This window comes from Bemisia tabaci, unplaced genomic scaffold, assembly GCF_918797505.1.
Source record: "Bemisia tabaci unplaced genomic scaffold, PGI_BMITA_v3".
Taxonomy (NCBI): Eukaryota; Metazoa; Arthropoda; class Insecta; order Hemiptera; family Aleyrodidae; genus Bemisia; species Bemisia tabaci.
This window is the reverse complement of record NW_027311779.1, coordinates 52956-75960: the sequence shown is the minus strand read 5'-3', so window position 1 is coordinate 75960 and position 23005 is coordinate 52956. Positions and strand designations below refer to the sequence as shown.

General features: G+C 37.8%; 1 protein-coding gene across 3 annotated transcripts; it reads left to right on the top strand.

Moving 5' to 3' along the window:
* Positions 1-1533: 1533 nt before the first annotated feature.
* LOC140225914 (uncharacterized) lies at positions 1534-15645 on the top strand. 3 transcript variants are annotated; one of them, XM_072305942.1, is made up of 5 exons: positions 1534-1693; positions 2878-3111; positions 5435-5697; positions 6739-6901; positions 13228-15645. In XM_072305942.1, the coding sequence occupies exons 2-5, from the start codon at positions 2900-2902 to the stop codon at positions 14024-14026; spliced, it is 1437 nt and encodes a 478-aa protein (XP_072162043.1). In that variant the 5' UTR covers positions 1534-1693; positions 2878-2899; the 3' UTR covers positions 14027-15645. The 3 variants fall into 3 exon arrangements, with proteins under 3 accessions (XP_072162043.1, XP_072162044.1, XP_072162042.1); XM_072305943.1 differs by lacking the exon at positions 1534-1693 and adding an exon at positions 1858-1998; XM_072305941.1 differs by lacking the exon at positions 1534-1693 and adding an exon at positions 1870-2002.
* Positions 15646-23005: the final 7360 nt, after the last annotated feature.

Sequence of the window (23005 nt, the reverse complement as noted above, 5' to 3'; positions counted from 1 at the left end):
AAGTGAAAAGAGAATGGTTAAAAAAAAGTAAAAGAAGAAAGTCTGGGTTTGGACATTGGACTTGTAAAACTGATTTTCAGAATGCACCTTAAAATGAGCCGATAGGCCGTGGCTCCAGGTTGTAAAATACGATGAATATTATTGCCAAATGCTTGGTTGAAGTCGAAAATGGATTTAAATTAATTAAAATTAAGAGATTTCGAGTTGTTTGGATCATTTGTGTTATCAATCTGCGTTTGTTTACACGACCGCGACCCACATACGGCAGGGGCACGCAGAGGATCGATAATGGAAATCGTTCAAAAGAGAGATAATATTCTCCGCGCGCAGAAAAATCGATATATCGAAAAAGTGGCGCGCGGAATTATTTTCTGGTGCAGCGCCGGAAAAAACAGTCGGCGAGCAGGAATCGATATATCGAGAATTCTGCGCGCGGAACAGATTTGGAGTATGGCGGTTCCTCCGGGCAACGAAATAAAAAAATTATGAACGACTGAGAGAGAAAAAAAAATTGAAATCGTCCTGAGAGAGAAAAAAATATTGAAATTTCAACGAGAGAGCTTAAATATTAAATAGTGTAAAAATACAATGAGAGACACTGGTAAGAATTGTAAACCACAAATTCAAAAAATAAGAGAAAATTGCCGAGGAAACAAAAGTCGAATGGGGCAAAATGATCTATCACCGGTAAAAATTCCTCTCGCTTTAGATGGAAAAAGTAACGACTGGTAAAAATTCCTCTCTCTAGAAGCACCACTGGACACGCTGTTGCCAACCTGATCATGCCGTTTGGATTATCGGAATTATCAGAATCCGGAAAAATCCGGAATCAGTCCGTTCCGTTTTCGGACTATCCAATGTCGGAATGTCGCCTTTGTGTTTATGTCTTCTTCCTCGTATCCGTGATTCAATGTCTTTGCTCGTATCTCTATCTCTATAATCCTTTATTTGTGTACACTTGTCTAATGGAGTTTTGACTCAATTAATTTATGATTTCATTAAACTGTTCGAAATTTCATTGATGTTGTTCGCGAAAGCTTAATTTATTGCTCTCGTACTTAAGGTTAATCTTCAGCGTTAGTTCTGAAAAAATCCACCACGTCGCGCTGCTAAAATCTGACTCCGAAATCAGCGATTATTTAAATATGAAGAGAAAGACTCTAAATTCTGAAGCTAATAAGTTCTAGCAGCATGTCTGAAGAATGTGTAAAGTCAAAGATGAGCTTTCAAAGTTGCACAATAAAGGCTGGAATTTGATCCCCGTTTTCCTTATGGGAATCCAATGAGTGTGAGAGAGACAGCTCACGGTGGGAGAGAGACATCTGCCAACTGCTGAGAGCGATCAAGCGCGATTGGTTGCATCAAGGTCATCATGCTTAACCCTACTTTTTTCTGGGATCAAATTGCAGAGCTTCAGAAATGACTTTTCACGTTGCTTTTAGGGTCAATAGGAAGAAGAATGTTATAGCTAGAACTTATTTATCTTCGATTTAAACAGAAATTTCTTCAACTTTTATAAAAGCTCAAGGACTCACGTGGTGCTGTACGGACTCTAAAACACAGCGGTGGCGCCCCCTGCGCGGAGAAATTTCTTACTTCACGCAGCTGTAGATACACCTTAATGCCGTTGGCCGTCTTTGGTGGACAGTGCAAGATCATAACCTAACCTCAAACCTACGGGAGAAGGCCCAAGGTGAGTTCAACATGGTTTTACTTATCTCTCCGGAGGCCGATTGAGCACGCAGCTCAGATTGCCTGCAACAAAGCCCACGGGCGAATCGACAACAAACAACTCACAAGAGTTACAAGTTCAACTTCATTTCAAAAGTCTTAACTTGCATCTACATTAAAATTAGTAATCAAAAATACAACAGAGTGCACCACTTTTGTACTCCCGAAAATGTGTCAAAATAAGTGTTGATACACAAATGCGTTTTTTTGGATCACTGATCGAACTCTACATTAAAACCGAAAGGCTGCGGCACCTCACTCAGTCATGTAGGTAATTTATCGTATTATTATAATTTTTTTGACCCAAATTAATCCTAATACTTACACCATACCTATCAATGTTCTCCAGGGCCAATCATAAATTCTGTCATCCTACAAAATGGATTATCCTACTTCACCAACCCCTTTTTCCATCCGCTACCTTCTGTTCTGCTTAACAAACTCCATTACTCATGGAAAAGTTGGTTTTTCAAGGGAAAAATTTTAGTGTTATGGCTGTTTTTAATCCCAAATCTCTTTAACATTAGCACCTCCCATCAGTTTTTCTGTGACGTCACGCATCGCTCAACCCCATCCTGTCAGTCCTTCACACGCTTGTTGCACTGCTCAAATCCCCTCCATCCCAGTAAGGGCCATTGTTTGAGCGACCCCTCTACATTTCTGTTAAAAGAACAGGGAACCCCAGTGCCCTATACATTATGTCAAAAGGGTATCATCATTCTCCAACTGGGTTTTTTGTGTCTTCCTTTTAAAAGCTTTTTATTGGTGCTTCCTCTGGTAAACTGAATCCAAATTAAATATATTAATGAAAGTAAGACACAAAAGAATTATCTCTCAGCTGAATACAAGGGCCATCCAAGTAAAGCGTGTTTTAGTATTTCTTCTAAACTAATACCGTCACAAAACATCCATTTACACTGAATCTATCGTCATACTCAATTGTTTGTTAATATTAAAGAATTGAGCACAACTTCAACTGTATTAAGTGATGTGCATGGTTGAAGCAGTGAAGTTCTGCCACTCCTGATGATCCTAAATTGCGTGTTCTCTTAAAAGCCCAGGGTATACAGTTGTGTTCCTTTTTTAGCATAACCTTGTTTCTACATTTCTGGTTAGTTTGTATTTTATGTATTTGGATTTTTTCAGACTTGAACCAATAGGAATCGTTATGGAAAATCTAGAAGAAATTCTAGCAACCACTACTACTGACTTTCACACCTGTACATCTGCTATTGAGCTGAATGACTTTCATGTACTCAGAATAGCCAAACCGAAACTCGACCAAGATATAACCATTCTGAGAGAACTGTATCATATTGTACAAAATGAAAATCAGCAAGCAATCCTCAAATTTTCTATTGATCGTCTGCAGCAGTTGAGGTGACTATTTTGAGAAATCATATTTGCCAACTAATATCTTTTTTTTTTTTTTTTTGAGGTCCGTTGGAGAACCCTCTGAAAAGTGGTTTTAATCACAAGCAATCAGTTTGTCAAAGATGATTTCAGGATTTCTGAGAGTGATCAGAGGCAGCTGAGTGTAGGGAAGTCCATAAAGTGCAGATCTAACAGATGCCAAAGTTTTCCTCTACTTTTATTTTATTCCAAGAAAACAAATACGCGTTTTAAAAAATGTTCAAAAGGTCCATTTATTAAACTGTCCTTGTTTTTGATTGCTACCCATGGGTGCAGAAAATTCACAATCCCCTAATCATGGATCCCACATGAGTTGTGTAGGCCGTCAAATACTGCCTAACCTGCCGCAAGTGTTGTGTTGGCAATTTTCCGATTTTTGTGTGAAAATTAACGCTTGAAGTGTACCTGCACTTCGACAGGTGCTTTATGCGCCGCACGGTACATTGGCCTTAGTTTTTAACGCGGAAACTCGAATTCTCAGAGGCATTGTCTTAAACATTTTTAGCTTCTATCTTATTTTTATAATTTTACTATAATTTTAATTCATTTTTCAGTCCTAAGTAAGGAGATTTCTTTTTTAATTTTGGGTGAAAAAATTATCCTGAAGGTAAAGCCTGTTCACACCTTACAATATTAGAAAAGGAAGCTCCTTATTTACCACTGAAAAATGAATTAAAATTATAGTGAGAGTATCAAGTTTTCTGAAAATCACAATAAATTCGTTATATCCATAATTAAATAAAAGCAATTTTCGTTGTGTAAAGTAAGCCCTCCTCACACGATCAATATGACCTATCAATATGGCGAGGTCGTGAATGCGCGCGAAGGTTGTACGACCAATCACACCTCTTCGAGTCATCAATATAGAGCGGCGCCGCTCTATATTGATGAGCAAGTTGCGCCATATTGATATCTCATATTCTCGTGTGAGAACCCCTCTGCACCGCTTGCCAAAAAAGATTACTTTGTGGTGCTGAATTTTTTTTTACAAAATAACTCCAACTCCAAAATATGTTAGTGTGTAAGCAAAATCCTTGGATTGGTACTAACTCCATAAGTCGAAGAACTTTTTTCACCCCTGCTGCTATCTTTTGCTTCCTGCCATTGAGATTTAATAGGCGTAGAATATGACAAAAGAATGGTAGAACACTTTACATTGGAAGCTCTAAAATCATTACTCTTAATCCTACTATTCGCTGATGACATCCTAATGGTTGTCCGCAGTCAATGTCTAGAGAATCTCGAAAAAGACACCTATGTGCTCATGAATTACTTGCTCCAGTGGTGCAAAATGAACTTCCTGAATTTTAATGAAGATAAGACAGTATTTATGCTGATACATACTAGAATTAAATGTAATTGGAACTTCAATATATTCGTGGATGAAAGGCAATTAGAAGAAGTAAACGCACTAAAATATCTTGGACTCTACCTTGATAATAAATTAAACTTTGAAATGCATTGCGAGAAAATAAGATCTAAAATAGCTTCGTCAATTTTTGTACTGAGGATGTTAAGTAAATTCTGCGATAAAAAACTTCTTCTACTAGCCTATCACGCACTAGTCGAGTCTCATATAAATTATTGTATAAATACTTGGTCATGCGCGAGTAATAAACAGATAGAAAAAATCTTTATTCTCCAAAAAAAATCAATCAGAACCATTCTGAAACTGAAGCAAGACACATCATGCCGAGAACACTTCATAAAAAATGAGATATTAACATTACCAGCCAAAATAATTATGAGTTACCTTAAATTACTGGCTAAAAGGCTGAAGGGAGATAAGGCAGAGACACATGGGTATGGCACAAGATATCACCAACTAAGCATTTTATCAAAGAACGACGCATACCTAAAAAAGGCATGGAAGTTCTTTGATAAATTGCCAAAAATCATACAGGAAAGCATATATGAACCAACATTTGGTAAGCTGGCCACAAGACATTTAATAGCAAAATGCCCTTACTCAGTCAATGAATTTTTGAATGTCAATGAATGAATAATTAACTTAAGACGAATTGTATGTAAATATGTTTATATCACTATCTTTATTTATAAAATGACGTTTTTGTGAAGCCAAATGTGCAAAAAGCAAAAGAATAAATAAATAAATAAATAGGGTTCGACTGTAGCCAGTTTTGTGCTTAATTGAAACGTTAAAATCGTTTAAAATCTCACACCCTGCCTCATTACCATATTTGTGTCTATAAATAAGTATAAATTTAGTAAGAAACAATGATTCTTGAGAAATGAAACTTAGCAATTTTTTTCTTATTTTTGTTTTCAGTCAAGATTGTGACAAGATATTATTGCAAAAGGATGAAGATTTGTTTTCAGGGGTTTTACTTCAGGACATAAGTATTGAGACTGTGATGGAACTCCGAAAAACTGGTATAGCATGGTCCAAAATTGCGACGTTGCTCGGTATCAGTCGGCGAACTATGTACAATCGCCGTCAAGCCTTTGAAATGAAAGAACCAAATGATTCTCTCTCAGATGAGGAGTTGCATACTGCCATTCATAGAATCCATGAAACTTGTCCAACCTCAGGTAGAGTCAATTTAATTTTTGAAGATTTATCACAAAAATTTATAACAATGCAAGCTTTACTGTTCGAAAGGTTCATCATATGTAGGGGTGTAAATTGTTTTCTACCATGCAACCAGCCAGTTATGGCAAGATCGTGATCACCCCAATAAACTTAATTTTTTTCTTCTTTTTTTTTCAAACAACTCAAACTCTCTAATATTAAGGAAAGGAATGACTCTCCTTAAAAGCTCACCAAATATGAAACAGACTCACTTACCCTAATTATTTCAATTAGTTCTCCAGACCTAATCCTTGCCTTATGCGACCATGTGAACCTTTAAAAAAAAATGTTGACGTATTTACATTTTTTTATTAAAATTTAAAGCAGCTCATTGTGTTGATTCTTTTTTATTCTAAAATGAAATCGCATATGCCAAAAACTGCTTGTATCCTCAATGGTGTGTTTCTGACCACAAACTTCGTTTTGAATATGCCAAATGAGTGCTTTTTTCTACTTGTCTCTCATTTTAGTTTGTTGAAAGACATCAGTCAACTAAATTTGAGAACTTCTTTGCTCTTTAAAAATTCTACAAAATGAAAGCACACTTAACCAGGGACTACCTGCACCTGTGCTGGCCGCCCTGCCAGTCCCTTGTACGTTTTGTGGGGCCTCTGTCTTATGTCTAATGCTGCCGCATAGACTGCGGCTTGTCAGGTGGCGCTAGGGTAGGGACTCTGGAGTCAATGTGCCTCCTTCTTGCTTGTGGTCGAAGCCACCAATAGTGTGTCGACAGGAGGGATGGTGGCCAGCTGATCCCACCACAAGGAGAGCTTGCGCGTTGTTGTAGTAACCTCTGGTCTGTGTCTGAATGGAAACCGTGTAGAAAAAGGTTTAATTTTTAGCGGTTGTTTTCCTCATTCTAATGGTCCTTTCTTTTTTCTAATTTTATATTTTTTCACTTTTTCTACGTGTACCCATATTTTCTTTTTTCTACATGGGATTTAAGGGGGGCATCATGTCGTTTAATCTAATCATTGTTTCTTCTTTTTCATTTTTCCTAGGCGCAGTCTATGTGAAGGGTGCACTTCTAGCCACGGGAATTAGGGCGCCCTTAAAGAAAGTCAAATTTTTCCTCCGACATGTTGACCCATATGGTACCATGTTGCGAAAAAGGCTGAGAATTCGTCGAAGGCAGTATAAAGTCAAAGGAGCAAATAGTTATTGGTAAGCTTGTTCTCCTCTTATTTCATGATGGAAAAATCTATCCAAACAAACAAAAATATGATTTTTGTACAAAATTTCGGCCCAATCCAAAAAATTTCACTAATTACAAAAAAAAAAAAAAAAAAAAAAAAAAAAAAATTAAGCACCCAAAAAATATGATGGCAGTACCGTTTGGATTCATCATTTAAAAGGAAATGATATCAAAACGGCCCAATTTCCTCTGAAATATGCCCATCTCTGATCAATAATTTTTTCGAAACCTTCCGACTCATCGCTGAGGAGACACTGATCATTACTTGACCCTTAGTGTATGTCCTTGTTTAGATGTCAAAGAGGTCTATATGAGACATGTAATGAATTTTTTTTCTTTAAAGAGATAAAAAACAAAAAATCGTCATAAAATTGAAAAAAAATTCGAAGAAAAAAAAAGGAATGGGCCGGCCGGCCGTACATACCAGTGGTGGATAATAGGGTGATTATCGTCTCTCTTGCATATATACATGAACAAGTATCATCGTCAAAAGGAGGATCAGTCCTTCTCGAAATCGTCATTGAAAGATAGACTGAAAGATATTCACACATGAGTGAACAACTTAACAACTTTCAAGCAATGCCATATTCTTTGTTGGTTCCTGATAGAAGCAGGCCTTACAAACTTCTGAACCATAGCGTATTATTGCGAATATTATGTGCCTCCTACTTACAATGCTTCTTTCTTAACAACTTCATGGATGTGGCAAGACCGGGTCGGTCACCCATGCCAAAATGTCGGGGCATACCAATGTATCTATTTTCCCTCCTTTTTTTGTACGTGCCGGCCGGCCCATTCCTTTTTTTTTCTTCGAATTTTTTTTCAATTTTATGACGATTTTTTGTTTTTTATCTCTTTAAAGAAAAAAAATTCATTACATGTCTCATATAGACCTCTTTGACATCTAAACAAGGACATACACTAAGGGTCAAGTAATGATCAGTGTCTCCTCAGCGATGAGTCGGAAGGTTTCGAAAAAATTATTGATCAGAGATGGGCATATTTCAGAGGAAATTGGGCCGTTTTGATATCATTTCCTTTTAAATGATGAATCCAAACGGTACTGCCATCATATTTTTTGGGTGCTTAATTTTTTTTTTTTTTTTTTTTTTTTTTTTTTGTAATTAGTGAAATTTTTTGGATTGGGCCGAAATTTTGTACAAAAATCATATTTTTGTTTGTTTGGGAGGATATCATGTATTTTTGGTATGACTTCTACGCAGTAGGTATCAGGCAAAGAGAGTTCCCATTTTAAATTTAAAAGTTGTTCCCGGACGCGAAGTAGAGAGGTAACGACCCCCTGGACCCCCCCCCCCCACTCGAGAGCGGCCCACCTTTTTTGAAGGAAATTTCGTTCAAACCGCATGTCAATAATCTGTAATCGTTCTCGAGACATCAATAAGAAGGATCCATATTTTTGGCACACCCTGTGTGTCATAGAAAAAAAAACCGCAGGTCAATATTAAAATCGTGACCAAGTTGGGTCACTTGACGTAATGCCTAATTCTCATTGGCTACGCACGATAGAAACCATAGAAGCGATAGATAGAGGTTATGTTATTGTTTTGTTCGGAAATTTTGGATCGGATTCGAGCAGAATATCATCGCAATTTCTCCAGGCTCCTTTCTCTTTCTTTGTCATATTATTTCTGGAATTAATAACAATATAAATTCTTGAATGGTTTTCTTATTGTACGCACGAAACTTTTTCACTTTTATGCTGCCCTGAGGAAGAATGCTTCCAAATTTTTGCATGAATCATGAATCATGCATCTCTCTCTAGGTACCTTTTTGGTTGTGAGTTTTCCTATTTGTCTCTGGTTTTCCTTTATGTTTATGATTCTCTTTACTCAGGGAACGATGTGCCTGAAACGAAGAGATGCTACTTACTTTGTTTATTATGTGCATTTCTATCTAGACAACATATGAAATCATCTTGGTACTTACGTTAAATCTTTCCGTTCATAAGGAGACGGTATACAATAAACTTTAGTTGTGATGACATAAATTTTCTCAACTGCATGCCAATTATTGAAACTATGTCAGTACAACAAGGCAAGACAGCCCTATCTTAACCCTGCAATGTATCGCATTTCGATCTCTTATCAGACTGCTTCAAACTTTCAATAATCGGCGTGCTGCAATGAAACCCTTTGATAACTTTCATCATTAGGATTCTCCATTTGCCCATTCCGGTCAACTAGAGTCCACACCGACCGATTTATTTTAAACGCGCAACAGGGTGAAACGGAGAGAGCCATTTTAATTACTGATGGGTTTACTTTCAAAGATAAAATTAACCAGTCTATTTTCTGTCACTCCTTCAAAGTGTGTGAATGTATCGAGCGAGAACCCTGATAATCAACAACTTGGGAGCCGCCTTTAATATAGGACTTTTATGTAATGTTCCATCTCCTGTGTACGGTAGGCACAAAACCAGGATTTACAGTAGGGACATCACCTATGCTTAGGGCTAACTTTTATGTCTCACATTATATCTGACACTTTTTTTTTTATTAATGGAGCTAATGATAGAATGCGAGCTAAATTCTGCAGCTCAGTGCAGGAGCACTATTATTTACGCTGCTTATACCCAGTTATGCCTGCCAGGTCCTTTGACCATTCATATTGCAATTTCTCCGAACGCTAATTTCATCATCAGTAATAACATTGCAAACGCTTGATACCGTCTCCTAAAGATAGCGTTTGGCAAAGTAAGTATTTATCAATAATTTTTGGTTTTATGAGAGCTTTCTCTAAAGCTGTGGCATTATGTAACTTGAGAAATGTGACCAGTTCACTCTTCATCAGAAAAGATTAACAGCAAAAGTTGATCCTTTCGCAAGCAAAAATTACAGTTGCCACAACTGAAATTTCAATCGCAATAGCATAAATCTTTTGATCTGTAATGAAACAGTTTGATACAATTTCATTTTCATGAGCCTGCATCCGCTACTTCTGGTCATGCAGATTCCGTACTTGGTACGGATTCAGTTTAAATGCATGCAAACTAAATTCTGCAGCTCACTGCAGGTAAGTCAATAATGTGTTCCATCATCTATACTACGAATAGCCAGCCTCTCTGACCTACAATTTAATCAGCAGTAATAACATGGAGGATGCAGGACACTGCCTCATCAAGACTGCGGGGCGATTATTGAAACTATGTCAGCCCGACACGACAAGACATAGCCCTATCTTAATCATGCAATATATCGCAATTCGATGTCTTATCGGGCTGGTTTAAATTTCAATAATCGGCCCGCTGGTAGACAAAGTAAGTAGGTATCAATGCTTTCTGTTTGATGAGAGATGCCTTTCAAGCGCAGGCATTCCTTATCATGAGAAATGTGAACAGTTAACGCTTCATCAAAGGAGATAGTGAGTGTTGAGGCTGTAGCAGCCAAAGATTTTAGTCGCCCGGACTAAAATTTTTGGCTGTTTGAGTCTCGATTGATAGTTTTCAATAACCTGCCAGCTCCGGTCATCAATAGTCCACATCTAATGAGTTTTAATGCACTTGCAGGGTGTGCCAGAGAATTAATTCTTGTATCCAATTTCCGTGCTAAATGGAACAGTTAATTTTCTGTCGCACTCTGATAATGGGTAAATTTGTCAGGCGAGGACTCAGATAATCTAGAGGTCAAGAGGCACTGATGTTTTATATTGAACAGCCGCTCTGCATTATCTCCTATATGCGGTAAGCAGTAACAGAAATTGCGTCTCCAGGTATTGCAAATTTTAGTGTATGTATAGTGAGGTTATCATCAAGATTATTCTGCATTAGTTACCACCTCAATTTTATCAAACCAATGAAGTAGTAGTATAGATACATACCTTCTGCACAGGTCAATATGAAAGACCTTGATTTGAAGAATTTTATCCGAACACAGGCTTTGATGATTCAATCAACTTCTGATCCAAAATCAACGAGACTTGATAAAAATCAAATTAAAGCTAATGCTTGAAGTCAAGTATCTTTGATTTTGTGACATTGAGATGATTTCATTGAAGCGGTTTCATTTCAGTGAAGCGTAGCTTCTTTAAGTAGACACATAACCAAGACTGGCGGGTGAATGCGTTAACCAGTTTTCCAATATAAAGCATCACAAGTCTATGAAAACATACAGGCTTTAGGCACCAGTTGCATGATACACTGAGAAAACACACATCAACTCCGGAGGAGGTAGGCTGCCTGGCTGCTAGCAAAATTTTAGTAGAAAGTGGAAACGCAGATTCATTCCCACCGATTGAGATCCCAGACACACATCATCGTATTGAGGGAAAGGATGATTTTCTGGTGAAAAGTTGCTGAATCTTATTAACGAGAAATAGTATCTCGGACTCACTATAGTGGGATATCATCAATCATTCATGAACAATTACTTGAAAAGATCACTAGATCAGGGCCGCTGGGAAGAAATGGCAGGTTGATCCGAGTACTTACTGTGGCAACTAAATTTATCAAGGGTGCGGGAATCATAAAAGGATCATATAGAAATGGATCCAGTTATCTTCGGCTTTGATAAAATAGAAACACGCATCGATTAATCTATCTTGTTCTTAATGTTAAAATTTAAAATATTTTAAGTCATAATAGCGGAAATATAAATATAACCTGAAATTTAGCTTCTGGAGTCGGCGCTCACCATCCATCGCGCGGTTCTACAAGTTATTTTCAAATTCAAATGTGCTTGAAGAATTGAAGGACCCTCCTTCTTTCGATTATTTCTCCTTTCCATGCCTATATAGGTCTGCGAAAGTACCAAAAGTTCCATCTCCGGAGTCTATAGATTTAAATTTTACCTAGTTTAATGGGTTTCATGCTACCATTACTTCCACAGCCGTGCCCCCAGGTCGCCTTGGAAATACTAGAAAATGAACTATTTCTCCCTTATATGTCATTATATTCAAATTTCCAAAAAGTCATTTTTAGTTTATATAATGCTGATTCAAAATATATATACTTTTGTAGGGTTTTTTTCTACGATTAAAGCTGTAGGTTTGTCTAAATGAACACGCCCGCCTTCCGCGGCCGGGCGTTTCGCGGGTCTCGAATCTGCCCCGAATCTGCTCATCTGCTCAGTGATTGGTCAATCCATCATCGTCATGTTTTGGGGTCCAAAATTTGTCGTTAAAGCTTAATAACTTTTTTAATATTTAACTAAACTTAAAAAGGGTGGGCATTACGAGTAGAGCTGAGCATACTCTACCCAAATATTATAGGGTTTTTGGGGTTTACTCTCCGACTCAATTAGTAGGAGAGCTTAATGGACCGCAAACCGTGCAGAAAAGCCCGGTCGCGTTGTTTCGTGTAAAACTAGTTAGGCAGCAGCCACCCGTCTTTTTTTTTTTTTTTTTTTTTTTTTTTTTTTTTTTTTTTTTTTTTTTTGTCGTCATTTTTTAGGGGGAGTTTTTTAGGATTGGGCCGGGGTGGCTACCGCCACCTAGAATCTATGATTCACCTCATGAACAGCTTACTTTCTAATGTGATGTTGTGAACTTCCTGTTTTTTTAATTTTTTTTTAGAAAACTATTTTTTACACTTTTTGGAATATCTTTGAATGAAGAAAGAACAATTATAAGAAAATTTCTTCTTGGTTTCCCTTTGTGCTGTTATTTTTGTTGCCGCTTTTGGAACAAGCAATTTTCAAGTTTAGTCATCATTGTAACAATTGAAACAGATTCATGACTAATGCAAACTTCCTTCCATTCTGTCAACTGACGTCTGAATGTACAACTGAAGAATATGCAGTCTCCATACAAACTCCTCCAGGCTTGAGTTACTGCAGATTTTGAAATATTTTGTGTTATCTAGGAATCACCTTTAAAGGTCAGGTTTATCTCTGTTCAAAAAAAGTTGTCAACACCGTTTAAAAGCGTTGAAAATTCAAACAAATTTCAATTCATTCTCTACTAATACAGACTATGCCTGTGCGTAACTATTTCTGACTGAGAATGATGATTCGTCAGTTTTTTTCACCTTGCTTTTTGGAAGCCTCAACACTGAAACGTGAGTGTATTTGTCACATTGTAGACTTCCTGTATTTTCTAAACTACCTTTCTGTAATAGAGTGAGGCAGTTGCAAAGTACTTAAATCTTTTCAAGGGAATGTTCCATTTGTAGCTGCCTCAATTACCCATGTCACTAACTGCTGACTGCTGACGGCTGCTGTTCACTTGCTAGTCATGAGAGTTACAGCTGCCTATTATCTGAAAATACTTTTCATCTCTTTTGTGACTTTTTGAGTGTGTCTTTTATGATTCTCAACTTCATCTTTTTGTTTTCTTTCAGGCATATAGACACAAACCATAAAGGAATTTCATATCGGATGGTATTACATGGCGCAGTAGATGGCCACAGTCGCAAAATAATCTATTTAAAACTTTCTACGAACAATAGGGCAGACACGGCCCTTAAATTTTTTAATGAGGGAGTCTCTATTCATGGACTTCCAAAGCGTGTTCGGGGGGATAAGGGTGTAGAAAATTCGTATATTAAACTGTTAATGCTCTCTCATTTGCCTAATAGTTTTATTGAAGGACGCTCTGTCCATAATACACGAATTGAGCGACTATGGCGAGAGGTGAATCTGGAAGTATGGTCTACCTTCAAAGATATATTCTCGTTTTTAAAAGAACATGAATTACTTGATGAACATTCGGAACTTGATCTGTTATGCCTCTTGTACGTTTATGTACCTCGTATTCAACAACGGTTGGATCAGTTTACTTTGCAATGGAATAATCATGGCTTAAGCTCTGCGCAAAACAAGACGCCATCTCAAATGTGGCTTGTGAGCATGCTGCAACAGGAAGCTGAAAATGGTGTGTCTGGTGAAGAGTCAGGTGCAGAGAATCGAGATGATTTTGAGGAACGTGTTCTTGATCCTCAGGATTCTGGTTTTGAGACCGATGAGTTTGAAGAAGGGGATTTCGACAATCATAATGATGCCATTCTAGTCCCAGACAGCAATTTAGAAAACACTGATGAATTACAGGCCATCTTTTTACAATTAGTACCGGACCCTTGTATAGATGATGGCAATTACGGTATTGACCATTATGTTCTTTTAAGAAATTCTGTATCATAAGAAGGTTTTTTTTTTTTTTTTCTATTAGCAAAAAGAAGATGAAAACAAATTAAAATTGTGTTAACAATGAATAATTTTTTTTCAAAAAAAAAAAAAAAGGTCAAGACCTTTCCCATTTAAAAAAAAGGTCAAGACCTGTCCCATTTAAAAAAAAAGGTAAAGACCTGTCCCATTTAAAAAAACGATTTTCTACCTGATTTGTCCCAACCCACATTAGTAAAATAACAACACTAGTGAAATTAAAATGAAAGAGATCTATAAGAGGATAATAACTTAAACTATCAAAACTATTAAAAAGTAATATTATTAAATAAATTAAAATTGATCAAAATAAAGCCACTGCTCCTCCCCAAATTCTGGGGATCTAGCGTAAAATTGCATGTGGAAGTAAATACTATCATTCAGGTTGAAAAGGTTAAGGATTTATTGTGTTGGCCAGTGTTTTTAGTGCAGCTTGCTTATCCTGCCCCTGAAATGTGTTGATGTTCGAGTTTTGAGGGTAATTTTACGTAAATTTCTTGAGGAATCAAACGTATATTTTAGAGCTACATTATTCGAGTCGGAAGAGCCTGGACATCGAAATCCAACTAACTTACATACCATGGAGGCCAAGCAGCCGAGATCGAGAACTAGTGACTCATCCTTATCGCCATTAGATTCTGAGTAGGGATTCAAAACAAACAGTAATGCGATCTTTAGATCGGTGTTGCCAATTTCATATTATTACAATACTCAACAAAATGAATGTTTCATATTTTTCAAAAATTTCACAGCCTCCTTCGTGAAATTTCATAAAATATTTCATGGAAATTTCCAATCTTTCATGAGTCTCTTCCATTTCATGCCGCCCTGAGCTGCACACTTAGCTTTAAGGACCTACCATATGACTTTACTTAAAGGATGAACGTAATATTAAAAATTTGTTCTGCGTTGAACCAGTTTGTGTAACTTTTTATTTATGTGCAGAAACTAATTAAATAAAATGAGAGAGATATAACTCAACTTAAAATTTATTTTGCCCACCTTGCCTTGTTAAATCTAGAAACTTTACAGCCCACTTATTAAGTACTACTAACTATTTGTAAGTCCCCGGACTCAGAAATAAGTAAAAGCATGATCGTATCTGATTGGAAGTTATTTTTTTTTAAGTAACCTGTGCCATAGTAGTGGCAACCCATCTAAGAAGGACTTTAACTCTGTAACTGATAGGCTTCGAGGACAAGTGGAATAAGTGAAGTTTTTGCAATTTCAAGAAATATGGTTTTAAAGTTTCAAAATTACATGGAACCCTTTGGAGGAAAGAAAGCACACAAACAGTTTTTGATGCTTAAAAATTGGAATTTAGTAATGACTTTTTCCCCCTTAATTCCGAGAACCATAACCAAGGTTGCATTTGAGAGGAACTTTGTACTAGCAGGGCTTATCTACCTCTCTTGCGAGCTTTATTGTGGCCCAAGTATTATATCAGTGACTCCAGACCAAAAATTTGTAACTCCACTTGCATGTTGCTAAATCTCTGATCATGTTTTAGGGTTTCAGAAGAAAACGAAGCAATATATTTCCTTGTAATTCTCTGTGAATATTTTGACTGACTTAATAAAATTTACTGAAACTGTAAAGAGAGGTGTTAATTTGTACTAGTCTTTAAAAAATGAAACATATGCAGCAATTGCAACATTTCAATCTGAGGAACAGATTCTTTCACTTCAGTCATCAACATGAACGATGCCTCATGCCGTTACCATTATAACAACTTCCAAATCATGATCTACAATGCTTCTCTCACTTTTTCCGTTGGCTTGGAAAGCACCGAAGATGGATGAAACCAGGAATTTTTTTATTCAAGGGGATCAAGGAGGCCAACTGACTATCCTTCAACGTCCTCTTCCCTTTTAAATTCAAACTATATCGATGTGACCATCCACAGGAAAAGGTGCTTTCATCCATGAAGAAAACTTTTCCAGTAGAGCAATTTTAAGCAAGTTTCGTAAGGAAATTAAAATTCGAGTTTTCGATTAAAAACACTTTCATAACTCAAAAAATGAGTTTCATTTTCGGGTCAGCATGGGGTTGCATTATGAAATTTAATCTGACAATGTTAAGCCTCGAATATGGCAGATTAAACTTTCAAATACCTTTACCTACCTACTTATTTCCTCAAAATTACCTTTATTTAACACCAAAATTACAGTTGTCGTACTTATCTTCACTTTGGATTCATATTTTTGGACTTTTAATGATCCACATTTCTATGAAACACTCCGCTACATAAGTAGTAGTGTTAATAACAATTTCGGAATTTTTTGGTAAGTGAGGCCACTTGTCCATTGGACCATCACTGAGGTACCTACACCTACATGTTTAAAAAATAAAAATAATGTCAGTTCCTGTACATGCTACATTATTTTTATTTCCTGTGTTTCCCCTTTGCTTTCATACGAACATCACTTAGCTTGGGGTTCTACAATTTCTTTTCTTTACATTGCCCCCCCCCCCCTTTTCTCCAACATGGGCGGAACCAGGAACTTTTCGTGGAGGACTAGGGGAGGGGCCATGCAGAAGCACACCTCGGCAAGGGATGTCTAGGCGACACTACAAAAACATCCTGTCAAGGGGGATTTTTGGGTTTTCCACCATACCAAAAGGGGCTCACACTGAAAAAAAATAATGATATTTTCAACCCCAGGCGGCATTGTTTGAACCATTGCAATTAGTAATTTTGGGTGACAAATCAATTGCGGGTTAATGTAAACAAGGTGAAAAAGCTTACTTTGACTAATTTGGAATAGTAATGCCGATCATTCAGATACTTCCCTCAACACATGCAAGTGTTTCGACTTGACATTTAGAATTCTTGATGCTACTATTTCTCACGAGTAAAATCAATCCTTTGAAAATGTTAAATTAACGTATCAAAGGGTAGACATTTTGAGAAATGTTTGTAAAAAATTGCCTAATTTGATAGATTGTAAAGAAAAAACTAGATCATACGCACATTTAGAACCGTTGCTATTCAACAATGCATATGTGGCCTTCTTTCAAATTTTGACCTACCAATCGGGATTTGAACCTGGGACCTGCCTATCACGAATGGAATGCGCTACCTATTGAGCCATAACGGGGCTTCTGATTGAGCGCCGAGAATTTGAGCTATATAAGTGATAGAATTATGTTCGATTATTTTTATCGTTAAATATGCAAGAGCGAAAGGCTAAATATTTTTTGGACTTAGAAAAACTGCATATAAGTAAAAAATAATATGTACCTATCATAAATATTTTAAAAATGGTATGCTTTCTAAATTACCTTTATTATACATGGGTATTTAATAAAAAATAAATTTTAATATTTTGTAGCCTGTTTCTTCCTTTTTCGGTTTTTTAATTTTATGATAACGTGCATCAATTTTTTCAAAAAATGTTTAGAACACCTTAGATAAAGGTAGATTTTCAAAAAATCATTAGACATGAAAAAACTCTGGTTTATTCGTTTAAAACACGTGTTTTGTATCTAGGTTTCTTGGTTTAAAAAGGTGGCTCTGTAAATTTAATTTTTTTTTTCAAGGTCCGCTCGGAGTATCCTCAGTATCAGAGCCATAAAATAAGAATAATAAAGAACATAATTTAATACATATTTTTTTTAAACATGGTGTTCAAAGCTCAGAACTTTATATTTTAATAAGAGCTTCATACTATAAATAATCGTTTCAAAAAAAGTAAGTATGTAAATCGCATCCTAATTTTTTTAAAAGGTTTTTGCTTTTCTTTTGAAATATCTACCCTGGTAAAAATTGGCAGTAGAATCTGTGTTCCAAAATACCATAGACCTAAAGCCGGCTGTAAGATTTTCAATAGCTTCTATAGCCGGATGCACAATTTCTTATAGCCTTTTATAGCCGATGGCGATTAAGCAACAGCCAGGCGATAAAATGTATGCTAAATGTTACTAATAACGGATGCTAGGACTTAGTGAGTTTTTGGACTACCGCTCTATTTTAGGGCCGTAGTATCTTAATTTATTTTGCGCGGGAAGCTGCGTACTTTTGAAGGATGCCTGTCATTCCTAATATATTGGAGCGCATTCAATTTCGTATGATACTGTGCAATATCTCTGGTGTGAAATAGTTGCTTCAAGCGCCGTGGCACGCTTCGGCGTGGCGGGCGGGTAGCCAGCGCGAAAAGGGCATTAGCACCTACAAACCTAAGTGGATACTTCAAGCATTGCGCAATGCGTGAAGTATCCCTGTTAGGTTTGTAGGCGCTAGTGCGCGCTTAACTCTGGCAGCACGCCGCTCCGCTCTGTGTTAGGCTCCAATATATAATCTTGCGGAGTCAGCGTTTTTTAACCCATGATTTTAAAATGTTTGCACTCTCTGCATTGATTATTCCCTTTTAAACTAGGGAAAAAGAAATATGTACTACTGGAAAATATAATGTGTGTTTTGTAAAAATTATGGTGGTTCCGTATCAAACTTAATGATTTCCAAAGCGCACGAATTTCTACACAATTTCTTATAGCCTTTTATAGCCGATGGCGATAAAGTGTAAAGCCCGGCGATAGGAACTATAGCCCGGCTGTATACTTTTTTTAATCGCTTCGTATAGCCCGGCTATATGATTTGCTCCGCTCTCTACGGTCAGCTACATGATTTTCTATTGCCTTCTTTAGCCGGCTATAAGAATTCCTATGGTATTTTGAAACGCAGCTCCTATCGCCAATTTTTACCAGGGTACCTTTTTTCTTGTATCAACATTTCCTGGCATGGGAACTAGGCATGAAGACTAGGATTTTATTTGTATGCATAAAATTAATCTCATGATCAGAGCCGGATTTAGGGGGGGGGGGGGCAAGGTGCCATGGCACCGGGCGGCAAATTTTTGGGGGCGGCAAATTTCGGATTTTTCTTTTTTTTTCGTAGAAAAAGAAGGAGAAAGAAAAAAATGAGGGAAAAACTAGTGGACAGCGGCGGGGCACTGACTTCCATTTCGAATTGATTCCATCTGCGGGTGAGTCATCTCAATCCTCTCTGAAAATCATGGGCAACTCCAAGGCGGCAAATTTGCCGCCTAATACGATTTGAAAGTATTTTAACCTTAAAATGCATAAAACTGGCTAATTTTTGTACGAAATTGAGGGAAGATTAGCGCCACGGATGCCTCGAGATGCGCTCAAATAGAGTTGTAATTTCAAAAAATTTCCGGGGGAGGCCCCCCGAAACCCCCCTCTAAGCTGGGGGTGTTCCGTATCCCCCAGACCCCCCGGTGGTGGGAGGCAGTCCCCCAGCAAAATGACCTAGGCACGCCTATGGCTCTATGAACTGTGAGGGGAGGGCCATCTTCTTCTCAACCAAATTAATCCGTAAGTTTTTCGAAAACTTGAGTAGGTTCATCGATGACCAAAGTGCGAAACCACGAATCTCCGTTTACGATGTTCCAAACTTCCTGTGATGCTTTACTCAATGAAAAAGTAGTCAACGCAATTTCTTGAAATTTTTTCCCTGTAAGCAGAGTATACTATATAATTATAAATCTCAAAATATAAAAAGTTTGCTTGTTTCATTTTGAAAAAATAAAATAGAAGCGGAAATTCTGAAACAACGTGACGGAAATACGGGGTTTCGCACTTTAGCATCCACGTTTAATTTAATTTTTCATTTTCGCCTTTTTTGTGTCTCAAATCCTCAATCCTTGAAGAATCATTTCCTCTGCCTAAAATATTTGTTTGCAACACTTTCCATGCGCATTTTTCTGACTGTCGGAGAATCGGATTTCGCTTTTGCCGTGTTTTTGAAACTCACATTCCGTGCGCATCGCGTGTTTCTATAAGATATTACCCAGTCCGGGAGGGGGGGGGGGGACGGCAAAATTTTCTGGGCACCAGGCGGCAAAAATCTAAATCCGGCTCTGCTCATGATTTGTGCAAAGGATTTAAAAGAGGATAAACATTTGTTGACTTTCAAAGAAAAACAAAGGATAGGAGTGATGGGATGACAAATAGCGCCCACTGTTGTTTGCCTAACTCTTCATTTGGAGGAGTTTTTGAGAATTGGTTAGTTTTACTATTTGTAATTCCAGGGCTGTAGCCAGGGGGGGGGGCGAGAGGGGGCGTCGCCCCCCCAAGTGAGATTTTTCGCCCCCCCCTAGTGATATTGCGGGGTTTAATTAACTTCATTATTTATAGTCCCGGACTTTAGTCGAAAGTTCGGTTATTATTCCTCAATCCTAAAAGAGTTGGTGAATCAACTTTTTCGGCTCTTACGAGAATCAACAGAGCTCAGAGACTATCAATGGCACATAAGCGGATGGCAAAGTTGACTCACCTATAGCTTTTGAGGCGAAAAGAACAAAGGCATTGGACTTAGAATTCTTAAGAAGTTTAACGCCTCAAAAAATCGTCGCCTGCAGCTTTACTAGTTGTGAGCAGGCCCGCCACAAGGGGGGGGGGGGATACTGGGTCCTTGGTACCGGGGCCCGTGACGCAGGTGACAAACCGCTACGAATTCATGTGTAACCCTTGTCTCGTAGGGAAAAGTGAAAAAATTACCCTAAAAATTCCGCAAAAGGTTGAATAAAGTTTCAAAAACACGCTAGGGCACTATAACATTTTTCTTACTTTTTTAGAGATTTCTATCTATTTTCAAGATTTTGAGTATATGTAGAATGATATTTTTAGTAACTGCGTTTCCTTTTCTTCCGTTGTCGGATGCTACAAGAGGCTCCTGTCTGGGCATCCTCGACTTCAATGGCTCAACTCCCTTTGCCATGGACGTACGAAAGGGGAGTCCAGGGGGGCCCGGCTCCCCCTAGAATTGAAAAGTAACATCTGCCCCCTCAAAAAAAACTTTATAGATGTTTTGAATGCAACAATTCGAAAGTATTTGGTGCTGAAAGTAAAAAAAAGGCGTAATTATTCTGCAGAAATTGATGGAAACTCTCCATCATAAGAGCTTCAAAATGCGTCCAAATAGATTTAAAATTTCAAAAATTTCCCGGGGGAGGCCCCCCGGACCCCCCTCTGTGCTAGGGGCCCGGGCCAGAAAACTGGTACCAGGGCTCGAGATGGGATGTGGCGGGCCTGGTTGTGAGTAAATGATTGATTTAATTTTACTGTACTTTTTTGCATGTTTCATACTAATAAATGTTTTCCCCAATGCCTCGCGTCCGAAAACACGTTGTTCTTAAATAAATTTTTGTCCCCCCCCCCCCCCGTGACCTACAGATTTCTCGCCCCCTCATGTTGAAATTCTGCCCCCCCCCCCCCCCCCAATCATACCATCCTGGCTACAGCCATGTGTAATTCGTTGGTTCGGCAAATATATTTTTCGGTTTAACTTAGCAAACGGTAGAGCAAACTATTGCAATTATTGTCTTAATACTTCATTTTACTTTGTTTTAAACAATTTCTTCTGGTCACTAAAACTCTTTGAGATTCAGGGTCCGACTGACCATAAGGCCAATCTGCCATTGGCAGATGCGCCCCCCTTAGCGCGCCGAAGGCGCGCCCTTCTTCCGGCTGCTAGAATGATAATGAAGAAAATTAAGAAAAGGAGAAAAAAAAGAAAAGAAAAAAGGAAAAAAGAAGAAGAAAAAAAAGAAAAGAATAATAAATAAAAAGCAAGGAGAAAAGAAAATAAGTAAAGAAAAAAATGCCTAAAAATTGTAAGTAAACGAGAAAAGCTTTAATAGGAGTTATAGAGGAAAGTGTATTCTGTATTCTGTCTCCTTGTCTCATTTCTCTTTTCTTTAGCTACGTAGTATATATGTTCATCAGGGTCGGATTTACCTACTTGCCGCTCATGGGCCGCCTGTATTTTGCCGTCCCCTTCTCATTCGTTTTGAAACATCAATAAAACCATCAAGTGAACGTGCCGGAGGTAGCGGGGTGCATACAACACGTTTACTCGTGTTAGACACATTTTTTGCTAAAGCCCTGTCAGCACTACTAGCGAAAGTTCACGGAACTTTGCGCGAAATTTAAGTCCCGTAAACTTATCTCTTTATGGACAAGGCCTTCCATTCATAAGCATTGAACGAAAAAATTAAGAAAGAACAAACATAAATATGGTTTAATAATTTTAACTTCCGCCGCCGCTCCGCGCTGACCGCACTGTATTTGGCGCAATGCGGGAAGTATTCCGACAGTCTTGTAGGCGCTATGCGTTCCACGCCGACCTCTGCTGACCGCACTGTGTCTGACGCAATGCGTGAAGTATTCATGCAATATTGTAGGCGCTAATATGTGTTACATGCCGACAGCCGCGCCGAGGGCTTCTCCTTTTCATCTCAAGTCCTCGTCATCATTCCTCTCTGCGCTGAGCACCAGGCCAAATTGCGTGTTTAGTCCCTCTCTTAATTCGACTAATTAGAGATGCTGTCTCTTGTATCACCGAAAAACAACAAACTTAGTTACTATACTCTTAGGAAAGGGAGATTTTGTCCCCTTTTCTCATTGATAATTTTTTTTCTGAATCCCATTTTTTTTATACCTACATTTAAAAAAATTGCAAAATTTGCCACCATGGGCCGCGGCCCATGTGGCCACCCCCTTAATCTGGCCCTGATATTCATTGTTCCCACTTTGTTTAAACATTTGAAAATTTAAATTTAAAATGTATTGTATCAGTTATTTATACAGGGTCCGAAGTATTTCTTGTTTCCTTAATTGTCACCCTCATTTTCCACCTTCCAGTTTTCAAAGGCATGATTTTGGATCTCTTGAGCTCTGGCTTGTTTCTTCCAGAGATAATGGTGCTTGGGTGCCTCGAATAGCTTTTCTTTAATTGATCGATTTTAAATTTTTCATTTCACAATTCTTCCGATACTTTTATTATTATGTTCAATTTCAGAATTTTCTTTTGTAAGATTAATCGATTTTGAACCTGAAAATATCGTCAAAATTCTACTCAGAAGAGTTTGATTCTTAAAAAATTCCGGCCTTTCCGAGAGGGAGAGAGAGAGATAGAGGGGGGGGGGGGGTGTT